Source organism: Nycticebus coucang, chromosome 11, assembly GCF_027406575.1.
Source record: "Nycticebus coucang isolate mNycCou1 chromosome 11, mNycCou1.pri, whole genome shotgun sequence".
Taxonomy (NCBI): Eukaryota; Metazoa; Chordata; class Mammalia; order Primates; family Lorisidae; genus Nycticebus; species Nycticebus coucang.
In genome coordinates, this window is record NC_069790.1 from 47,546,615 (window position 1) to 47,566,829 (window position 20,215).

Genomic DNA, 20,215 nt, shown 5'->3' on the forward strand with positions numbered 1-20,215 from the left:
AGTGTCAATGATCCTTATCTTTGGTATAATTAAGTGATTAGGACTGTATTTTGATGAAAGAGATGTATATGATGGACTATCACCTTGAGCTTCAAATTCAGGGGACTGCCTAGCCCTGAACGTCACAGGCAGGGTAACACCTGCAAGGATGGTAAGGGTCATTTCCTACTATTTCAATGACTCACACTTTCCCCTCAGTAGCCCATTCCTAATAGTCACACCTTCCACATTTTGCCCTGAAGTGATCTAAAATATTTCTATTAAAAAAAAAAGAGGCCCATTCCATCAGTAAAACCTTTGTCAAGTGGCACTTAAGAAGGAGGCAAGTTGAATCAAATCCCATTGTACATGAGCAACTAGTATGTTTCTTAACATTGTCAGTCACTTGTGTATTGTGGGAAGATACCTATTAATATAAAGAATTGGTTGTTGGTGGCATTTACTTAATTTTATAATGGGCACCAGAATTGATAAATATAAAAGTAAATAAAGCCAAGTTCATATTCTTGAGGTTATTGGTAATAAGTGAGGGGGAAAAACCACATAAGAATTGATAGCATTGGGCGGCGCCTGTGGCTCAAGGAGTAGGGTGCCGGTCCCATATGCCGGAGGTGGTGGGTTCAAACCTAGCCCCGGCAAAAAACCACAAAAAAAAAAAAAAAAGAATTGATAGCATGAGGGCCAAAGTTCTGTGGGAGAAATCCAGAAGGACAAAATCGGCCGAGTGGGTGAACGTTACTGAAGAGAGGTGTGTTAGCATGGGTTGCCATAACAGAATACCACAGACTGGGTGGCTTAAACAACAGAAGCTTATTTTCTCACAGTTCTAAAGCCTAGACGTTCAAGATCTAGGAGAGGACAGGGTTGGTTTCTGGCGAGACCTCTCTTCCTGGCTTGCAGATGGCTGCCTCTCTGGGTCGTGCCCCTCTATGTCTTCTCAGGGTCTCTTTCTCTTCTTATAAAGACCCTAATCCCACAGGATTAGGGTGCCATTCTTATGACTTCACATAATCTTTATTCCCTCCTTGAAGACTCCATCCCTAAATGCAATCACAGTTAGGGCAAGGGCTTTAGCGTGTGAATTGGTTGTGTGTTGGAGAGAAGACACAAGTCTGTCCATACCAGGAAAGTTTGCTGAAGAGATGACATTAAAGCTAGTTCTTTAATCTAATTTGTAGAGTCCAATCCAAGTGGCACTTGTATTGCATATTATTATTCACGAGGCTTTGGTTTTATAACAATTTAACCCTGACTTGTTTGTCATGTACTTACAGGTGAAGCAGAGTTTTTAAATGGATTTACTACACAAATGGTGCTTCTCACAAGGTCTGACAAAAGTGTTATTAAGGAAGAGGATGATATGAATGCCGAACAGAGAGAGAGGCATGGTAAGCCAACAAACAGGAATGCCTTTAGGAAGTAATAATCATAGTGAAAATCTAATGACAAGTAATACTTCCCATTTATTTTCCAGGAGATCAACATACTTATTCCTCAGATTTTTGTTTCTTAGAAAGATTATCTAAAGATAATATAATGCGGCGGTTCTCAACCTGTGGGTCATGACCCCTTTTTAACAATGAAAATGCATTGTGGCACAAGGAAGGTTGAGAACTACTGCTATAATGCAATTTAAAATAAATTTTTATTTATAAAATAAATTGTATAAATAAAATATTTTTGATAAAATAGATTTTTATCAGCAATTATATTTTCTTGCTAATTTATTGAATCCTCTAACTTACATTTTAGAAAAATGCATTCATTTGTTTTATGTGGCTATGTAGTGCATTTTGATATCTGTAACATTATATATGCCTTCATTATTCCTGTATTCTGTAACTTTTTAGATAGCCCATATACATATCATCATAGAACACCAAAGTCATTATACTTCAAAAGAAAAAAATGTACTCTACTGATATTCATTGGCTAGCACATGCTCCCTCCTTCCTTTCTTCTCCTGTAATTTTTGTAATCAGAAGTTTCAATTCTTCTCTACTTCTTTCTCCAATCCTGAAAACAAAAACCTCTCCTGAGCACATGGTTCCCTGAAAGCAGTTTGAGGCTGGAAAGAGCAGTCCCTGGTAAGACAGAGCAGTTCCCTGGAAGATTGCTGGTCCAGGGCCCTTTTGTTGGTTAACACTAACTTGTACTTAACCTTTTTCCTCCATATTTATGTTTTGGGCTATATTTGGTGTACTCTTATTTCTCTATTAGTCTGAATTACTGTGCTTTTTGTTTTAGGAAGTCCTCAAAATTTTCAAAAATCTTTTGCTGCACTTGTTACCAACTATAATAAGGATTATTTTTCATTGTTTTTCGTTTGTTTTCTTCTGATTTTGAGTTGACTTGGCTTGGCTTTCTCTGTTTTCATATTATAAAAGGTTTGGCAAGCATTGTGCATGAGGACTGTGTAAATCAAACCATAAATTAGAAGCAAAAGTATAAAAAGGGAAATCTGTTTAAACACTGCTTAAATATGCCCATACGCTAATGTTTATTAGAGTTTCCATACCAAAGAAATAAAAAGCATTATTAGGGAATAAAGTAACTTGGAAGGTAGAAATAAACTGTGGTCCCCCCTAAAAGAAAAAAAAAAAAAGACAACCAAAAATGTTTTAATTCCTAGTTGACCAAAGAAGAAAGATGGGGAAATAAAATCTCATTTTGTCATGTTGGTAAAATTATTATGTTATACCCGAGAATCAGGGTCCCCAGTGACCACATGAGAGAGCCAGACACCGATACAATCACATGAGGGTGTTATTCAAGCTCAAGCCTGGGCTGTCAGCACCACCAAAGCAGCTGGGACCGAGAGCCCCATGCTCGCTGCGTGCAGGGTTTTTTATGAGGGGGGTATGGGGTGAGGGGTGTGGGAAGCAAAGCTGATAGGGTCCAGCCAATCTTAATGGGGGGGGGGAGCTAACGCACTCTGGGAGATAGGGATGCATCTCGAGAGATAGGGAGGGGTATGGTTTACTAAGAAACGAAACTAGGAGCTTTCAGGTTTTCTCCAAATGGAGGATGAAAGCCTAAAAGCCCAAAATGGCATCACTGGGTCCTTCAATTACAGCACAGTTCTTTGTCATGTAAAATGACATTTATAACTCACCAACTTTTATTTAAGCTTTAACTCCTGTCTTCTCCCTTATAGGCAAAATTACTTACTCACTCACTCTTCTATATTCCTGTAGGCTTCATTTCATAGCTGTCGTTTCTCAGCGTCAGAGATTGTCATAATGAGTTGCTCACATGTCTGTATCTTTGCAATACTCCGAGTTGTTCAAGAACAGCAGCTGTGGTTTCCTTTGCTTTTAGGCTAATGCATATCAGATGATTAATAAATATTTATTGGCTATTTCTAAATCTTAATAAAATTATCAATTATTGTTCCTTACCTTTTATACTATTTAACATTGTCTGTTAACTTGTGCATCCAAATAGATCAAAGGCACAAGCAGCATCATGGCATCTTAGGTTCCTAGTATATTGTTAACATGTTGTAGATGCTAAGTGAAGGAATGAGTTACTTAACCACCAAATATTGTGGCTAGAACAGAATATTAATGAATGTTATTGACTAACATTTCTATTTCTTTTTTGGCTGTTTAGACATACATTTTCAGCCACCATTGACAGAGCATTCACCAATTGGTACAGGCTTTACCCACAGACCTGCTACTATCAAAAAGTTCTTGAACACAACTGACATCTCCAGCTTGTCACTGAAATCAGTTACAACTCAAACGGATAATTCAAAGAAGGCTATTTCCCATCAGAAACCAGGTTTTGAATATGTGAATCATCATCTCAGTGTAAATCTCAATCTGGATGAGATGGAAGTTCCAATGAAGAACAGTAGTTCTTTAAGCATTAACCCACGTACCTCTCACAGTGAAGTGAAGGATGTTGTCCACAGCGCCATTCAAACAGAGACAGGAGGGTATACTTATGAAACTTTCCAAGGTTACATACAGTATAAAGATGAGCATGCATCAGTGGTGACTAAAGCAATCACTATTTTGCCAGAAAAGTTTGAATCAACCAAAATATCAGCTTGTGCTGAATCTCCTTGTTTCCTTGGCGTTTCCTGTGTACCAGCCACAGAGGGCCACTTCAAATGTGGACGCTGCCCCTTTGGGTATTATGGAGATGGTATCAATTGCAGAGGTAGTGTTACCCTCTTCAGAAGATACAAACAAAACTATCTAGTTCAAGTTTAAGAATTTAGAAGATGTGAATTTCTATTTATTTTACTAATTTCACTTATTTCCATTTATTTACTTTGTCATTTATGTATATTGTATTCTAATGACATTTTAAAAACATAAAAGTAGGTTTTCTGAGTTATTTTTTTAAAATAATGTAATATTATATAGTATCATAACTATAAAATATTTATTATAAATGCATTTTAGTACCTACTGTGTTCCAGGGTCTGTAGAAACATTTTGTATCAATTGTGTCATATAATCCACATGAACTCCACATGTTGGGTGTTATTTTTCCTACCTCACAGAAGAGAAAGCAGAGTTTTGGAGGGCTGAATTATTTTCCTGCCATTTAGTAGCTAAGGAGATAAAACAAAGATGTGAATATAAGTCTGATTAACATTGTCTTCTAGTTCTTTTTAGCTCCCAGTGGGCACTTACCACACTAAATGAAATGACTGATTCTGACATATATACTTCTTTGCATATGCTTGGTTTCTCTGCAGCCCTCACTTTTTTGAGATTAAAACAAGTTGTATATTGTTTGATTTTTTTAAGTGTTCTTTTTTTTTGAAAAGATGAAAATGTAGTTTACTGAAAGTTATGTGTCCTCAGAAAGAGCAATAGTAAAAATCCAGTCTAAAAGTTTCAATAAATGTGTAAATAACTAATAATATATATGGGAAGCTGAAGTTACTGCCTTGGGTAATGTATAAACTGCATCCATTATTTTATGTAGGACATTCATTCTTAAGGCAGAAAAACTGAATGACAGACATATAACAACCTGGTTCCTACATCCAAGGTTCAAACTCAGAGTAGAGTCAAGCAGATAGACTTCATTCTTAGAGTATGTTATATAAAAGACATACATTTGAGAGAACATAAAAAGATGAATTTTAAGACAGACAAATATGACTTTTCAGCAAGATGTCCATAAGACTAAGCATTATATTATGAGGTGAAAAAAAGTATTGTTTCTATCTTTTCACAGGTATTAGCACTGTTTTCTCTAATGCAAGTTATATTTCTGGCGCTGACAACATAGAAGCTGTTTTGTATTATTGTTTTGTTATTGTTGTTTTGTTTGTGTTTTGGTTTGTTTAAATCCAAGCTTAAAAAAAGAGAGCTATTGGCATATTCCAGTGTCTTTGGTATTATATAGTTGAAAAAAGTAAAAAAAAAAAAATTCAACACCTACATGTTTATAATAAAACTTCTTATTATTAACAAATAAAACAATTTCATGCATTTCCTTTACCTTAAGAAGTGTTAAATGCCAAATAGAATATATCAAGTAGTTACAGAAGCTTCAAGAATACAAACTGGTAGCTTATGATGTATTCTGGGCATCTTGCTCTTTGAAATTCTGATTATCCCTGTCATTCACCAACATTTCAGATTGATATCTGAAATTTCATTGCCTTATGAAAAAAGACTGTAATCCCAAGTACATGTAGCAGCTATCTCCAATGTCAAGTTATGCTATGGAAGTAATACATTGGAACTTCTCTCTTAACCTATTAATTATTTTCCTAAGTTATTTTAGAAATAAAAAAATAAAGAAAAACACAGCAATAATATTATTGGTGAATATAGTGGTGGTTGTTTAAAGCAGTATCAAAATATTAAAATTTCAGAGAATTTTACTTTTATTATAATGGGTTGTGTTATATATATCAATAATTCAGCCTTTTTTCCTTGGTTTTTGCAGCTATTTGTAGACATCCATGTGGAAAAAATGGGGAGTGTGTTGCCCCAAATATATGCAAGTGTAAACCTGGTTACATTGGTTCTAACTGCCAGACTGGTAGGTATATCAATTCATTAGTTTGCATCGTGAATTTTATTTAGCAATTTATATTTCTAAAACCTGAGCTTTATTTTATACAGCTGTATGTCACCCTGATTGCAAAAACCATGGAAAATGTATTAAGCCTAACATTTGTGAATGTCCTCCAGGACACGGTGGAGCAGCCTGTGATGAAGGTGATATAAAAGTCAACTTCTAGGGCTAAGATACAATAATTTCCATTAAAATAATTTAAGAATATAACTCAGTTTTACTGTATATGCTAATACATATTTATTAATGCTGATTTAGTAGTCTAAGTTTTTTAATACTCATTAAAAATAATTTGAGGATTGGGCGGCGCCTGTGGCTCAAGGAGTAGGGCGCCGGTCCCATATGCCTGAGGTGGTGGGTTCAAACCCAGCCCCGGCCAAAAAAAAAATAATAATTTGAGGATTTAAAGTACTTAAATTTCTGAAATTGGAGATCCAAAGAGCAATAAATTATTTGTTGTTAGTAAAATTATCTTTCAAAATCTTTTCTTTATTTTTTTTTTGAGATTTAGCTATAAGGTACCATATCTCTACAGGTATTCAAGCAAAAGGCATTTACTTGTTGAATGACTTATCAAACATAGTTCCAAGGAGGTGTTAAATGCTGAATAATTAAGGTTAAGGTAATAAGAAAAATCTTTAAAAATGATTTTTAAAAATACATTCATAGCCATAAAATTTCATTGCTTTGGTTCAAATTTTTTTTAAGTGGAGAATTATTAAATAGCATTTCTGAAGGTGGGTGATATTTTACAGAAATAAATTTTCTATTTTTAAAATACTATTTTAAAAGAATATACTTTCATAGATGGTACATAGCATTATGAGTAAACTGATAGTCATATTAAATTCTTTCATGAGTAGGAAAGCTACAAATTAACACATTAAAGTGAATTTATAGTGAACTAACTGAAGCATTCAATATCAATTGCATATTAAAATTACTATGAAAATCCAGAAGTATTTTATTTTTAGGGCAGGAATACATATATTCAAGTCTCATTTTTCCATAAGTTAGCCACAAGTTTTTTTTTTTTTTTTTTGAAACAGAGTATCACTATGTCACCCTGGGTAGAATGCGGTGGTGTCACAGCTCACAGCAACCTCAAACTCTTGGGCTCAAGCAATTCTCCCTTGGCCTCAGCCTCCCAAGTAGCGGGGACTACATGCGCCTGCCACAACACCCAGCTATTTTTTTGTTGTCATTGTTGTTTGGCAGACCTGGGCTGGATTTGAACCCAGCAGCTCCAATGTATGTGGCTGGCACGTTAGCTGCTGAGCTACAGGCGCCGAGCCAGCCACAAGTTTTACAACCCAAAACATGCTGCTGATTTCTGAGTATTTTCAGAATGTGAATTCATTTAGTCTATCCCACAGAACTAAATTTCATAGTAAAAGAGAACTGGGTTCATTATAAATTGCTCTCAGAATAAGACTTTGCTGTGGCTGTGCTTCATAAATATAAACTGAAAGTTTTCTTAATTAAAGCTGATTTAATGACATAATCTGTGTCTGCAGCAGAACACTGTAACCCACCTTGTCAACATGGTGGCATGTGCATGGCTGGCAATCTCTGCACTTGTCCTTACGGTCTTGTGGGACCAAGGTGTGAAACAAGTAAGCAAAGCTCTCTTGCATTCTGATGTAATGCAATTTCTCCTTTGAATAGTCATTGGATTTGATGCTATATGAAATGAACCCAATCCCTGATTAAGGAACACACATTCAAGATTTATAATAATGATAGCATCTTGCATTGCACTGGGAACAACCACGGTGGCCAGTACTAACATAAACAAGTTTGTCCTCAGAAGTCCCTGTGAGGCTATCCATGATCTTTCTTTAAGATAATTGGAATTCAAATTTGTTAAATTGTGTATAAATTTCTCATTTTTGTATATGATTGCTTTCATCAGTAAATAGTAATTTTCCAAAATAGCCAAATCTTGTTTACCAAGACTCAGCTTAATGGTTTTCTACTTTTTCCATTTCTATTGGCCAAAAAATAATTGAATGTGAACAAAGTGCATTTGAAGCCCAAGGGTAAAGTATGTTTTATCTTTCTCTCTGATTGTTCATTAGCAGATGTGACTGGGAGTTACGAGCTAGCTAGGTAATAGCAAAAACATGAGCATTCCAGGCTAATTTGCTTTCCTTTTATGTCTATCCTGCAATAGTGGTTTGTAACAAGTACTGTGAAAATGGAGGTGCATGTCTTACACCAGATGTTTGCCAGTGCAAACCCGGGTGGTATGGACCCACTTGTGGTACAGGTAAAATCAGAAATATTTTCAATGAAATATCAATTAATGTAAATTTAAAATGTGCTAATGTCTTGAACACTTGTACCTACGAAACAGAAAACTGACACAAGGCAGGCAAGAAGTTATTTTTTCAGACAGACTTTTAAAACTCGTTCATCTTTCCCCCTCCCCGCCCATCCCTCTCCACTTCTCGCCTTCCTCCTGGGCTATAGTTGTGATCTGTCTTTCATAGAAAGTGTGACTAATTATAAATTGGTTTCATAAAAGTACTGCATACATTGGATACTTTTTCTTCCATTAAACAGTGGGACCACACCTATGGAACATATTGTAAGGGTAGAAGTCAAATCTATCAAGTATAGAACATAAATGTCTCAACACAATTATTAAGTACATGAGGTGAAAACTATAGTAATTAGTTTGATGTAAGCAGTCTAAATTGTAAAAAAAAATCAACACATTGTACCCCACATATGCATAAATGTATCCATGATCTATGTGTATATTACTTAAAAAAAGGAAAAATAAAATAAAAAGTCAAATACACAGAGATAGAAAATAAAACAGTAGTGACCAGGGACAGTAGGAAGGAAGAAATTGTAAGATATAGGTCAAAGGTTACAAATTAGCAGATATATAAGGTGAAGAAGCCTGGAGATCTAATGTGCAACCTAAGAATTATAGTTAACAAATTTGTATGTTATTTGTTGAAAAAAAAAAGAACTTTCATCTTCATTCTTTTTATATCAAGTCATACAGTACCTTAGAGCTTTCCTGTTATTTTATCTGGTAACTTCTTTTTTGCCTTTGTATTTTCCTCATTCGCCTACCTTATTATGGAGAAAAAAATACCTGTGTTGCATCTTCTAGGTTTAGTTTTAAGTATTTGATCACAACACAGACATTCTATTTCATTAAACACCTAAGCAATTCTGAGTCAAGTGGACACCTATCATGTTATTGCACTAATTTATCACAGTATCAGAATTGCTTCTTTGGCAGCGATTTTTCCAATTATCTATGTTTAATCTATTCATTATGATAAGTAGTATAATGACTTTTCTCAATGAAAATTTAATTCAATGTTTATAGCTTGTTAATTATGATGCAACGGGAAGCAGATCAGTTTGATTTTTGCCCTAATTTCAAGTTGAATGTTGTTACTGATGAAGATATGGGATGCAATTATTATAAAAAAAGACTGTGATGCAAGTAATGTCACTGAAGCACAGTTCCTCAGAAACAGAGAAAATAGAAATTAATTAATTCTGGCAAGCAGAGTTGAGATGAACACAGCATTGGTAGTAGACTTTGGTAAATGAGCAAAATCTTTAGTGAAAAATGGAATTAGAAGTAGCTTTAAAAGCAAAACAAAGGTAAAGGATCAAAAACACAAAGAATACTTTGGAGTGTTCCAGGACTTGAGGGCACTGTTCCTATTTTAATTGGGAAGGAGATAAAGGTTTGTTCATGAACACATGTAGTTGAACAGATTACAAACCATACTGTTAACACTATTGAATGGTCTTCTCTCAACTTGCAATCATTCCTTTCAGCTTACTGAAGGCATCCTGAACTCTAATCATAGCTTCCAAATTCTCAGCTTGGTATTATTTGTAAATTTAATGAACACACTTTCAAAGCAATTATCCAGTTATTTCATCCCTCTTATGTTTGGAAAGTCGAATTAATTATACGTTATGGGTTTTCCTTGCAGCAAAAATAAAATATTGCATTGTGCACCATTTTGTATGTCTGTGCAGCTTTCATTTTTTAAAATAAAACTCTTATGGTCTCTTTCCCTCCTGCTGTTCACCAGCTTTGTGTGACCCTGTATGCCTCAATGGTGGTTCCTGTAATAAGCCAAACACATGCCTCTGTCCAAATGGATTCTTTGGTGCACAATGTCAGAATGGTAATTATCTTTCTTTGTGAATTAAAAGGGCGAATGGAGTTACACATTAACTGTGCTCTGAGTTAACACAAGACAAGTTTCAGAAAGGAAGATGCTATTTCTTTGTTCTTCAATTGTTGTGATGTTGCAGATATGCACACCAAATGACCAGTTCATACAAAATACATCAGAGTTATTATGTAAAATGATTATGCTTATTCAACATACATGAGGCTCACAGCCGTGGTGCTTATCTGCTCAGTTTTATAGGATCAAAATGTGAAATAAATAAGCAAAATTCTCTTGCAGTCTATTGTAATAAAATGGTGTCATTTTAATTTTTATCTCGTAGTACAAATGTTAGATTTATGATGATTCTACTCCCACTATTATCCCATTTTCTCTCTTTACTTTAATTTAATATTTATGAAGTCATTTAAGCACAGCACTATGAGAGATGACGTGGGACATAAAGATGCATCATTCCCCCGCTTCCTGGCCCATTATTTTATCACCTTTCCTCATAGTTAATGTTACAGGTATTTTTCAGAATAATGGGAATGTCTTGAGGGTGGGAGTGTAGGTAAATTGGTGCCAATAAATAAAATTCAAAGTGCATTTTCTGCATATTCATTTTTTTTAGTTTATACAAAATGTAGAGATACTTTAGTATAGAACATGTCAGAATATCTCCATAATCTAATTCCTAAAATCTGTATTTTTCTTGGCATGATACACTGATTTACAGTTCAGGGTTTTTTTTTTTTTTTAATTTGGATGTTGACTACGATTCTTTGGATGCAACTGAAGCAGAGAGGAACTCATCATTCTGCAGAATATATTAGCATAGGGAGTGAGTTCCTCTAATTCAGACTTCCGTTAAGGAACCAGTTTTCAAAATGGAAAGAAGTAAATACTAAGTAAAGTCAAATCTTAAACCTAGAAGATTATAGCTAACTCATGCAGAAGAAGTATAGGGTATAGTTATGGGTATCTCAGATGCTACTTAAAGTAGATGTAAGGTATGGTAAAAAAAAAAAAATCTTCCCTAAAATATATATTTGCCAACTGGATAAACAAGAGAATGTCTGAATTATTGAATTGAACTAAAAATGTTTATTGAACACGTTATGTTTTAAGAGCCCAGAAAACACAAGATATTAGTGGGAAGAGATCAGGTTTTGGAATTGGCTAGGCTCTACACTTTCCTAGCTGGCATGAATTTTGAAAATTTAAAGTCTCCAGGTCTCAGACTTCCTGGCTTTTAAGTGTGATAGGTGTAATTCTTAAAGCATCACATACCCTTGTGAGCTCAAGTGGTGGGAAGGGAAGATTGCACCCACATTGAAAGTGATCAGATAAAATTAGGCAGAATATAGTTGAAAGTAAATATAAGGAACGTGTATTGTGCTCACTATAGAATTTCAAATGGGGAAGACAGAAAATGAGCTGGAAACATCGCAAAACTGTTAAACTACTCTATTAACAAACAAAGCTTAAATACATGGCTGCAAAGATGTTTAAATATACCTTCCAGTTTCCTTAACCTCTTGAATTCTAGTGTAGAATTATGGGTGGATGTGGCAAAGCCTAAGTTTTATGTTGTCTATGTGTGTATTTGTGTACAACTTTAATTATATGCGCTTTTTTATACAAATATAATACTTATCTCTACACTCAACTCTTTGTAAATAATTATTAACACTTTCATAAATAATTTAGGGAGTTCTTTTAGTTTTAAATTTCTTATATGCATTTCCTATGGTGTTACTGTAATGAAGAGAAGATATTTTTGTTAGTAAGTAGAAATAACCTAAAATTTATAAAAGATCAGGAACAGAAAATGTAAGGGCATTTCTCCACTAATAAAAAGTACCAATAAAATGCCAGAGAATGAATGGTAGACTCAACCACGAACCAGAAAAGTATCAGCCTAAAACAGTAGAAATTATGCATTTGCTAAACATCCAGTTATATTGTTTTTATACTTAAAGTGCTACATTATTTCCATTTAAAAGTCTATTTGAAATCAGTGGAATTTTTCTCACAGTGTTTGGAAATAAAAAAGCAGCTATTAGATGGATCTAATTCAAATTGGAAGCTAATCCACAACAGCCCCGCTACTAATACTGTTAATTTGAGAATCATTTGTTAAATACAGACTAAAATCTATTTCATTATCACTTAAGGAGACATTAAATTAAAAATTTTCCATGTAGGTTTGCCTATGTATTTTTTTAAAGTTTACCCTTAACTTCCATATCTGGAAGGAGCATAAAGCAAGAACAATCCTCTTACAAAAAAATAAATATTAACCTTGAATTTCATGGAACAGAATCATATACATAGAATATACTAGTAAAGTATTTGAAATTATCTAACAAGTATTCCTAACAAAGCCAAGGATCTATTGTTAAAAAGGTTTTTTACCAGACATATGTATTCACAGGAATACAGCACGTATAAAGTTCTGCCCTCTTGACATCAATAGGCATTCAAAAGTTAATTTAAAAGTATTTTTAAAATGTCTTATGACAAATTGATGAGATTTTTCTAATTTCCATAACAACAGGTATGTTTTTATTTAGAGCTGGGGTTTGACTTATTTTCTTGATTTTGTCCAGATCATTTCACACTTTATTTCCTTGTATAGTGAAACATAAGAGAAGGGTCCTAATATATGCACTGCAATACTAAAGACTCAATTTGTTATGAACAGTTCACCAATACATTTCAAGTTGTGCTAACCCACTAGCAGCTCATAGCTCTAAGCATTATATTTTATGATTTAGACAGTTTTAATGACTTGCAGCAGTGATCCTTTATTTAAATAGCACATTCCTCTGCCTTAAGTCCCCATAAATAACAAGCACATGATGTGATATATGATGTGTAATAATTGAATATATAATATTCACAGATTGCTGCCATGTGTTCTTTTAGCTTTCTGTCACCCTCCCTGTAAGAATGGTGGCCGCTGTATGAGAGATAGTGTGTGCATCTGTCGTGAAGGATACACTGGCAGGAGATGCCAAAAAAGTAAGTACCACTAAATGTGTTTACCGACTGTGAGTAAAGCAAACACAAAACTGTTGCTAATATTTCATGTTTTTACCTGAAGGCATCTGTGATCCTCTGTGTATGAATGGAGGAAAATGTGTGGGACCAAACATTTGCTCTTGTCCTTCCGGTTGGAGCGGGAGACGATGCATAACGCGTAAGAGAAATACTTTTAAACTGCTAAAGCTTGCATCCTTCCTGGGAACATAAAACAGAATTTTAAACAGCCAGCATTTATTTCTGCTTTGGGAGATACCTTTTTTGAAATAGAAACAGTAAAATGCAGAGTCCTCTGAACTTATTCTTTCATGTTAGCAGAAGAAGTGTATTGGAGTTTTCAGTGTTTCTACTACACTTGCCAGGATAAATAACAAGGTTTACATCCCCTATTGAAGTTGGGGTCATGGAATGTTTAAAGCCACTTCTGTTTTTTGGCACCACCTCAAAGCAACCAGTTCAGGCCTTTCCAGGAGGGGGCGCCAGTGTCTTACACTCTGATTAGTGTCTGAGTCCATGGCAGCCTTCAACCTGCAAATCTTTCAATTTTTTTCCTTTCTATAAATTATTTAAAATGAGCAGCTAGTATAGTGTTTTGATCAAAGTGAAAAATGAAAAGCAATGTAAATGTCCAACAACTGGGGAAAAGGTAAATCAAACAATGGGACGTTGTGCATCCATTAAAAGCAGTTTTTCCAAGTGACATTAGAAAATGCTCTTGATAAAATGTTAAAGGAAAATGTTAAAGGAAAATGGAAGGAAAATGCTCTTGATAAAATGTTAAAGAAAAAGATCTTTTAATCACTAACTTTTAGCTTTTTCTCTCTTTTTTCTTAATGAAAATTTTTGTGGTTTATGACACGATTTGACCAGTAACTAAAAATTTAACTTGTTTATATTTCTATTGGCAGCTATCTGCTTTCAGAAATGTAAGAATGGGGGTGAGTGCATTGCTCCCAACCTATGCCTTTGTCCTTCTGGCTGGGAAGGAGTGCTGTGTCAAATACGTAAGTCCACAGTATTTTTTTCCTACTGTATGTTCTGAATCTGAATCTGTTACACTAATATAAGGAAAAATCCATAGAGGAAAAATTCTCATAATGTTTTAAAAATGATTTTTAGAAATAAAGAGAAAATAAGTCAATTTTATATCATCTAAAAGATGAAAGTGTGATATATTAATATTTTGTGTGACATAAATACTTAAATTATGGTATGTGGGTTATAAATAAAGTTCCCTCACGCAAGCCAGAGGAAGTGTTAATATACAGAAATTTAAATATCATTTCATATTATAACATAAATACGTGTTTATCATAAAATGTTAGGAAACATGTGGAAAAACATTTAAACAGTAATTACTCCAGATTTCACCATGCAGAATTAACTTCTGTTGCTTTTTTAGTATTTTAGTAAATTTCTATCCAGTTTTAGTAATAAATTTCTATATAGATGAACTTTCAGGGTATAGGTGAAAATCAAATATTATGCAATTTTGAAAGTTGTTTGAAAACTTGAAGAAACATGTTGAAATAGGAACAAAAACTAACTTAATGGGAAAAATTAATTCCCTGCATATATTTTCAAATAATCCATAATTATATAAATTTAAATCTTGTGGCCACATGTACTGTACACTGAAGTTACACAGTTATATAATGAACATGTGCTTTTACCCACATTTCAACCAAACTTGTTTCCATTCATCAGAAATTTTGCATATAAATTTTGTGACTCTTAGATTTATTTGATTAGCAATTTATAATTTATACATCTCTTGTCCTAGAAAAATAAATCAAAGTATTATTAAGCGCTAGTATTTGCATAAGAAAAAGTGTGCTCAAAAATTAGTAATTCTGATTGGAAGTTATATGTGATAAAATAAGAGCTAGCAACCTCAACTTGGGCTACTTATTCTGGAATGAGATCTATGTGGACCATGAGAGAGAATAATGAGAAAATATTAAAAGCACGTTAATGTGCAAATATGCTCCAAAGATTGTAGAAGGAGAGTGTTTGAGGCTATGCACCCTGTTTTGCACTCTGTGGCATTTTCCTGTGAATTGGAAAAAATTTACTCTTCTTCAAAATGCTTTATTTCCACCTATCTATTGAGAAACTATTAATAATAATGATGATGTTTCTTAAACAAGATGTGTTACTGCCATCTGCTGGAAATAAATATTCAGATCTATTATACCTATGATGTGAACGGTGCTTCCTTAGGTATGGAGCCCTGGTGCATTATACAACCTACAGAACTGTATAGAGCAGCCCTAATGTAAACAAACTCTGCCAATGTTTTATTTATATCAAACGTTTATATTCATTTAATCTTGAATTGTACAAATTTATAATGTGAGTATTGAAGCAGTATTTCCCCATGAAAAATAACTACATTATGCATAATTTTATAGTATACTCTTTTTCACTCAATATTACTTAAAAGAATTTATATTTCCATTAAAAACATAATTCTAAGCAATATATTAAATTCCATAATGTAAATACTGTAATTTCCTTGACCTGTCTCTATATGTTGAACATTTTAGTTCTTTTTGAATTATTAAGTATTTTGTGTTTTCTCTCTATAGGTAGATGGTATGTGATAAATAGGTTGGTAGGTAGATAGATAATGATATAGATAGAGGTTTTTATAATTGCCTTAAAAGAGATTTCAAGGAAGAAATGTCTAGTGCAGACAGTGAGAATACCTTTAAAGTTTCTAGTAAGTTGTTTCACACTAAATGTCCACAGGTAATACAAAAATTTGTCTGTTTTTCCATACACTAAGCCACTATTGAATTGTCTCTTAAATTTTTGCTAAGTGTTAAAAAGAAAATTATAATCATCTTCTGTTATAGATTTTAACGCCTCTAAAAGCAAATAATACTTCAAGTACTTTTAAACATAATCAATGAAATTTTTGTTTCCTTTAATGATATGTTTGTAGAATTGGGGAAAATGTTTGAGTTTGGGGTATTTCATTTGTTGATGTATGTGTGTGTTTGAAAGATGAGAATGCATAGATTATATCTATAAACAAATGGTTCATTAGTAGATTATTATGACTACATTAGTGTCTAATCAACAAATAATTTTGGACCATTGGAATAGCATATGGCACAAGCATTCCCTGTCAAAGGGCAATCATTATAAAAATTTGCGTATTGCAGCAATTTGCGACCAAAAGTGTCTTTATGGAGGCCGCTGTGTATTTCCCAATGTGTGTTCTTGCCGTGCTGAATATTCTGGAACCAGATGTGAAAAGAAAATACAGGTAATTTAAAATTTAAAGAGAAAATAAATGCTAGATATTAGTATAACTACTAGGTAGACATCTGCATATCTCTTTGACTTGGTAATTGACTTCTACTAATGATTTATTTTATTTCCAAAAGTAAAAAAAAAAATCCTTTATTATTTTCCTCTAAAACTAAAAATAATATCATTTTAGTGTTATTGTAGTTTTCTTACATTAAATGTTGATATGCACTTAAGTAATTTCAATATGTAGATTCAACTTTCCAGTATGATGTAGTATTTTATGACACAGGACATGAGATAGGAAATATTCCATAATATGGATTAACACATTACTAATTTATATTTTGGTCAAAAGTCTATTCTCAACTATCTCAAAAACTACCACTTTTACGTGAATGATTTGCTAACGACTTCATTGACTCGAGGGTGGCCCTCACCATTTTCAGTGAGCCATGCGCCCCTAAAGCCTTGTCTGTGTCCTGGTAGGAACTCTTTCCCTTCCTTTGCTCTCTCTTAAAATCCACTCCCGGGAAAGCAATACAGACTCTTGACATCATTAGAATTAGGATTTGTTTGTATAATAAATATTTCAGAAATTAAAGACCCAAAGGAAGACTAGAAGTTTTCTTAGCGTTTCTGAAATTGTCCTACACTTCCTTATAAGGCCAAGGAATAGATGTAAAATACAGCTGACCGCCCCTCTGTGGTTGACCACTGCCCTACATTGCCCACCTCCTTACAATGACCTAGTTTTCTTAGACCAGCCAAACACCACACATACAGATCAGTATGGACTTAGTCGCTTATTTTGACCACCTATGTATGTTGATCAGCTTGTTATAGTCCTTTGGGACTATAACTTACAGAGGTTCTACTGTATCTATTTAAAAATTTTCTGTGATGATATTTCTGCATGCACATGTCAGATTAAACTGCATTTTGTTTGGTCTCTAATCTTAAATTTTCAAATACCAGCAGCCAAGATATTTTTTCAGTCCTAATTCCAAAACATGCCAGGGTAGCTCTAATGATTGCATACCCACTACACAAATGCAGCAGACCTCTCAAGGATTTCTTAAATATAAATCCTGTGGGAGTTTTAATATAAAAATAACTATATACTGTTTGGCACTTCAGAGGGCCTAAGGGTCATGAATATCAAAGTTTGCTGGAGTAATGTAATTTGAAAAATGATGATAAACTTTCTTCTTGAAGCTTAATACTAGATCAATCTGACTTGGAGGCAAAGTGCACATATGAATGTCTTTCCTTCTGGCACCAGTATCCATCCTGGAAGGATATGGTCCTCATTATAAAAATGATCATAAGGGCTAGGGTTGGAAACTAGAAAGCAAAATTTTTCGAGTACTTATTTGACTAGATATTTTTGAGAAAAATAAAAATGAATGCTTTAATTTTCCTGGGTTTGAAGGCACCGTAAATAGATACTATTTTATTTAATTGTATTTGAGATTTTTATGGCACAGAAAACCTTATGCCCTTCAAAGCTTTTCAACTCCACTCTGTATTAAATTAGATTTCTTCTCTATATTCTATTTTTATGTATTTATTTGCCATCTGAATCCTTCCTTGTATAATCAATAGCAGATCATCTTCATTCTCATTAATGTTGCTTCTGAAACTGCATCTGGAATCACACTAAGGAAAAAAAAGAATAGAAAATCGGAAGGAAAAGGGGGGGATAGACTGGCCCGAGGACCACTGCCCTGCTGTATTATAACCTGCACTCCTTTAACTCCAGTTCTCACTCAGACTTTATTCTGTCAACCACTGGTGCCATTTTACTTGTTTTTGACATTTCTTTGACTCCAAAACACAGACTGCAAAAGAAAAAACTTTTTTAAATTTCAGATTAATATAAGGATACATGATTTGCATTTGTAAGGTAAAGTCTGAGATGTAGCTGTGTCCTTCACCCAGGAGATGTCCCATATACCTGTACATTGTACCCACTAGGTGGGAGCTTACTGAGCCCCCTTGCCCCTTCCCCCTGTCCCCTTTTTTGAATTTAATTAAGTTTTTCTCTCGTGTGGGCCTATAGTTGTTCATCTACTAGTTTCAAATTAGTATTAAGTAAACGAGATGCTTGCTTTTCCATTCTTGAGATACTTTACTAAGGAAAATGTTCTTCAACTCCATCCAGGTTACTACATGTAAAGTCTCTGTCATTTTTTATGGCTGAATAATATTCCATGGTGTACATATACCACAGTTTACTAATCCATTTATGGGTTGATGGGCACTTGAGTTGTTTCCACATCTTTGCGGTTGTGAATTGAGATACTATAAACAGTTGAGTGCAAATGTCTGGTCAAGAAACTTTTCTTTAGCAGTAAATAAGTAGCCACCATCTGTGGATACTCCCAGAACCTTCTCTGAGAAATTCCTAAATTCCTGCTCCCCACCCCTGCCACCTTCTTCAAAGGAAAGAGTTCAGTCTGGATTAACACCTTCTGGCTTTTTCTCACCTTCTTCTTGAGGTGTAGTGGCTGAAATAAAGAAATGGAGGATATGGATTTGATTGCTAGAATGTCAATGGAAAAAACAGATAATTACTGGCTAGAGGCAAAGACACAGAGAAAGGGAGAAATGAACAAGGAAAGAAAGAGGCGCTAACGGGAACAGGTTGATAAAAGTCTTTGGGAAGCATCTGAACCTGCTGCTAGCTCCTGGGTGCACGTACCCTTGAGCCTGCCACTTGCTGGCTCTGTGACCCTCTGAGCCTCAGTTTCCTTGTTTGCAACATGGAGCTAATAATAGCACCTAAGCATACAGTTATTATAAGGATTAAATTTAGTAATACATGTCAAGTATCTAGAATAGTGCATTGCACATAGCAAGCACTAGATAAGAATTTATAATTATTACATTGAATAAAGGAATAGAGAGAAATGGTGAAAGAAAATGATCAAGAATGAGACTTGACAGAAATGGTGATGTGTTGTGAATATCAATGGTCTTTTCCCAAAGGATATTAGAAAAAACTTGATTGGTTTTCTTGCCCTTGGATGTTTCTTAAATATAACCCTTTGCCAAGATGACATCATATGCTATGCAAGCTCCATTTCAGTTACAACTGCTTTGATTTTTAAACATGATCTTGGTTAGATATTAGGAAAACAGTACTAAGTGATGTAGCAAACAAAACCGAAAGAACTTTATGTATCATGTTAGAGACACAGAGGCAGCAAACAATGAGTAGGGTTAAAGGATTTTCTACTATTCACTGACACTTGATTTCTCTCTTCCTACTCCAGATAAAACGCCATTGAGTCACATCGAGGATACAGGCCCGTATCTTAAGAACTGAAACTTTTTTTTTTTTTGGTAGAGACAGAGTCTCACTGTACCGCCCTCGGGTAGAGTGCCGTGGCCTCACACGGCTCACAGCAACCTCTAACTCCTGGGCTTATGCGATTCTCTTGCCTCAGCCCCCGAGCAGCTGGGACTACAGGCGCCCGCCACAACGCCTGGCTATTTTTTTTGTTGTTGCAGTTTGGCCGGGGCTGGGTTTGAACCCGCCACCCTCGGCATATGGGGCCGGCGCCCCGCTCACTGAGCCACAGGCGCCGCCCAAGAACTGAAACTTTTTATTCAGAAAGAGTTGAAGATATCTCTTGAAGCTTATTCGAACATCAGTTTTAAAATACTTT

General features: G+C 34.5%; 1 protein-coding gene across 1 annotated transcript in view; it reads left to right on the plus strand.

Moving 5' to 3' along the window:
- The window catches only part of VWDE (von Willebrand factor D and EGF domains), a 94,222-nt gene extending 74,365 nt beyond the window's left edge, over positions 1-19,857 (plus strand). The window contains exons 19-29 of the mRNA XM_053553480.1: positions 1,275-1,415; positions 5,929-6,024; positions 6,108-6,203; positions 7,581-7,676; positions 8,237-8,332; positions 10,143-10,238; positions 13,161-13,256; positions 13,339-13,434; positions 14,186-14,281; positions 16,451-16,554; positions 19,820-19,857. Of these exons, the coding sequence (XP_053409455.1) occupies positions 1,275-1,415; positions 5,929-6,024; positions 6,108-6,203; positions 7,581-7,676; positions 8,237-8,332; positions 10,143-10,238; positions 13,161-13,256; positions 13,339-13,434; positions 14,186-14,281; positions 16,451-16,554; positions 19,820-19,834 (1,028 nt within the window). The 3' untranslated portion in view covers positions 19,835-19,857. The remainder of the gene's footprint in view (positions 1-1,274; positions 1,416-5,928; positions 6,025-6,107; positions 6,204-7,580; positions 7,677-8,236; positions 8,333-10,142; positions 10,239-13,160; positions 13,257-13,338; positions 13,435-14,185; positions 14,282-16,450; positions 16,555-19,819) is intronic.
- The last annotated feature ends 358 nt before the right edge of the window (positions 19,858-20,215 follow it).